This window comes from Echinops telfairi, unplaced genomic scaffold (assembly GCF_000313985.2).
Source record: "Echinops telfairi isolate 266 unplaced genomic scaffold, ASM31398v2 ScPeMD7_7469;HRSCAF=8507_1, whole genome shotgun sequence".
Classification (NCBI taxonomy): Eukaryota; Metazoa; Chordata; class Mammalia; order Afrosoricida; family Tenrecidae; genus Echinops; species Echinops telfairi.
The window spans coordinates 95,938,975-95,943,167 of NW_022111373.1; the positions used below are offsets into that span (position 1 = coordinate 95,938,975).

The following is a 4,193-nucleotide window of genomic DNA, read 5'->3' on the forward strand; positions in this document are numbered from 1 at the left end:
CTCTGCCTAAAGTGGTGGAGGTTGAGATTAGACAGCAGGAAAGGGAGCATGAGAAAGAACAGAGGAGCAATGCTGAGACTGTGAGGGCTGAAAGGTGCTGTTATTATCTTTAAGGCTTACTAATCTTGGCTTGTTGTGAACTATTGACTTTCCTAATAAGTAGGTCCACCCCCTTTATGGCTATTGCAATGAATTATCAAACCCAACCCATCATGGTAAGAATGACTGGCAGAAAAGTAAAGTATCATAGTGAATGATTACCATCAAAATATGGTAGAGAGAGATAAAGAAAGGTGGATTGTCTGACCTGTCTCATGGCAACCTGGGAATCAGAAGAGGTTATATATGGTCCTTACACCGTTTATGTAATTACCCACAGTCAACACATCCATTCCAACACAATTGTGACCCTACAAAATGTTTCTGAGGCTTTGTAGTATCCTTATGGGGGCACACAGCCTTATCTTTTTCCCATCCCAAAGAACAGTTGGTGGATTAGAATAGCTCTAACTTTGTGGTTACTAGCCCAACACTTACCTATGGCACCACCTTTAACAATTACATTTATATCCCTCTGATTGTGTTACATAGCTGTGCAATAAATAATGAGGGGAAAAGGCGCATCAAATGTCCCCCTATCAACGAAAGCACTGTGATAGTGTAACTTTTGGCAAAAAAATAACAACACTAGTAATTCCCTAATTTACAAACTATTATTTGTTCAAGATCATTGGTGGCCTACATGTTTCAAAAGGGAAGAGATGAAGCTCAAAACCCCAGCTAAACACTGTGCTTGGAGAACTTCCCTCTTTCACACATCTTGAACACAGATGACAACTGAGTCAATTTTAAGTCACAGCAACCCTATAGACTGCCCCTGTACGTTTCCCAGACTGTAACTATATATAAGAATAGAACACCTGATCTTTCTCCCTTGGGGTGACCAGGGGTCTTGAACTGCCAACCTTGTGGTTAACAGCCTAACTCAAATCCACTACACCACCAGAGTACAGGCTAGCTACTTATAAATGTATTTTACACACACTTCCTATTTTGTTTTTTAAATAATGAGCATTTCTTATATTAGTTAGTCCTCATATATTTACATCATTTCCAAAATGTTAGCATTATGGAAATTTTTTACATAATTTTTTATTTACATAAAAAAGTTTTGTCTTTCATTTATACTGAAATCTAAAAAAGTCTCCAATTAAAAAAATTAATATGTAAAGCAACTTATCAGAAGAATTAATATGAAAAATGAGATGCAGACTATCAAACATATCTAACGGGCCCAAAATTTGTTCAACTTTGACAACTATAAAAGATACTTTTAGAATAAATGGTTTAGTACACTACACTTTGATAGTACTGAAAAATTACATAAGACAAAAACAAATCAAATTATATGAGATCATTTAGATGGTCACTATAAAAAGCACTTTCCCACAAAAATATTAAAATATAACAATATTTTAATCATATTTCTGTAAATCATGAATGAAAAGAGGTAGACAGAAAGATGAAAAGAGAGATGCACAGTAAAGAGTACCTTTGTTGATGATGGTGGAGTAGGAAAATTAAGCCAGGCTGGAGCAAAGTCATGCTGCGCCATTTAGGTCCAGTCTCTCCAACTCAGTGAAACAAGGCTTCAACACCTCATGGCAAGTCCCTGTCACATAAAAATGGAAGGAAATTAGACCAGTAGCTCCTGGTCAAAATCATCTTATGCTCCTTTTACAAATTATACTAATTGTACTATTTTAAGAATCCCACTTATAATGAGATCTAAAACAGGCAAAATTATCGAGATAGAAAGCAGACTAGTGGCTGCTGGAAGTGGGAGGCAAAGGAAGAGAAATGTGAAAAGGGAACTTCTTGAGCAGTGAAAATGTTCTCTTATTCTTGATTGTGATGATGGCTATACAACTGTACACATTTGTCAAAACGCATCTAAACTGTACACTTAAAATAGGCTATTGTAAATAAAACTACACTTCAATAAAGTTGCATGAGAAAAAATTTACAGTTTTATCATAAAGACTATAGACATCAAGTATCTCCTAATATGATGAAATCCAATATACATAACACCATCCATTATATAATTCTTGCCTCCACCTCAATTCAAATCTGAAATGCGATAAATTTGCAGAAAATGTTAAAGTGAAAGGTAAAGGATAATTTGAAGAAACCTAACAAATCTAGATCACAGAATATTGTACAGGTCAAATTATTTGGCTTCTACAACAAATACATGGCCTGACAGATCAAATAACAATGTGTGAATCGTGTATGGACTTTTAGGCAATCAATTCAATTATTTAAAACATAAATTATATAATTTATAATGAAGGGAGGTTACTTTTAGAACTAAGGTGCACCAGGACCCAAGCCACGGTATTTTCAATCACTTCATGTGAAAGTTGGATAATGAATAAGGAAGACCGAAGAAGAATGGATGCATTTTAATTATAATGCTGGCAAAGAATATTGAAAGTATCACAACTGCCAAAAAGACAAATAAATCTGTCTTGGAAGAAGTACAGCCAGAGTGCTTGCTACAGGGTGGTAAAGATGGAGAGACTTTGTCTTCACATACTTTGAACATGCTGTCAGGGGAGACCAGTCCCTGGAGAAGGATATTGTGTGCCTGGTAAAAGAGAGTAGCAATGAAAAGAGGAAGGTCCTCAGCAAGATGGAATGAACACAATGACTGCAACAATGGGCTGAAGCAGTGAGGATGGCTCAGGACCGGGTCATATTGCATTGTTGTATATAAGGTCGCTATGGGTTGAAACAGCTTGATGGCACCTAACAACATAAATTTATATAAACACCCAAGGAGATACTTGGACATGAGCTGAATAATGACATTAAGGAAAACTGAAGTTATTGACAACTGAATTAATTCATCTAAAATGTATTGGAAAATAAATAAGGGAATGTTGCATGAGGATAGTAATTGAAACAAATTTGTTCTGTTCTTTGTAAGTGTTGATGCAACAGCCTGGTATACTGAGATTTATAACAGACATGCTGTTCTATTGTGCTTCAATTTATTGTGCTCCATATTTTGTGGGGTTTGTAGAAATGTTTGCAAATTGAAGATTTGTGACCAACCTGTTTCAACCAAGTCTATCAGAACCATTTTTCCATCAGTACATGCTCATTCTTGTCTGTGTCACAATATTTTGAGCTTTTAAAAAATTGCATTACACACTTAATATACAATATACCATAAACAAAACTTTTAAATGCACAAACAAAAAAAGTGTGACTCGCTTGCAATACTCACTTTGTTACAGGGGTCTATAACCAAACCCACAATATCTCATCTATTATTTTCTCTATTTACATAAGATGCTTAAAATTTTCAATAACAAAAGTTTTCTTATTTTAATTACATTGATCACAATGATTATCAAATATTTTAGAAACTACTGATCTAAAGATTTTAACTTTGGGGGGGCTTGTCTCAATTACATTAAGAGTCATTTACCAGCCCGATCTAACTGCAGCAAATAGGCAACTGTACTCATTTCAGTATAGCTTCACCTATTACACAGTCTTCCTAAACCAACTCTGTTAACATCAAAATTGTTATGCCTACTAATAGCAAATGTTTTATGCTTATAACTTCTTAATAATCCCAAAGTTAAATTGGGTTTTTGTTTTGGCTTTTTCATTAAATGAGCATGGAGAAGGCAATGTCTAGCTATTATGTACCCTTTCGTCAAAGATTCAATGGAAGTATCTAATCAAAAGGGGGAACATGCCCGGCAGAATTTCAAATCCAAAGAGAACCCTGACTTTCTGAAATCAAGGAGGCTGAATGAACCCTTGAAATTATTGCCCTAAGATAATCTTTAAGTCTTAAACCAAAAATATACACTGAAAGAGCATTGTGCTCTTTCAAGATCTATCTATATAGGGTACAGTATAGCACTGAAGAAACACACAACATTCCTCTATTTCTTTAATGCTTTCATCCCCCCACCCCACCCGACTTTGATGACCTCAGTTCTATCTTACAAATCTGGCTAGACCAGAGCATGTACACTGCTACAGATAATGCTCTTGACACACAGAATCCAGGACAGATAAACCCCTCAGGACTAATATTGAGTGTAGCGTTATCAGGAGGGTAGGGGGAAAATGGGGAGAGGAGGAGGAGAAAAGGGGAACTAAAG

At 35.7% G+C, this 4,193-nt stretch overlaps 1 protein-coding gene across 3 annotated transcripts in view; it reads right to left on the minus strand.

The window, feature by feature from the left end:
* The window catches only part of GPBP1 (GC-rich promoter binding protein 1), an 81,183-nt gene that overhangs the window by 51,121 nt on the left and 25,869 nt on the right, over window positions 1-4,193 (minus strand). For all 3 annotated transcript variants that reach the window (XM_045285124.1, XM_004703601.3, XM_004703602.3), the window contains exon 3: window positions 1,553-1,672. In XM_045285124.1, coding sequence (XP_045141059.1) covers window positions 1,553-1,615 — 63 coding nt within the window. In that variant the 5' untranslated portion in view covers window positions 1,616-1,672. The remainder of the gene's footprint in view (window positions 1-1,552; window positions 1,673-4,193) is intronic.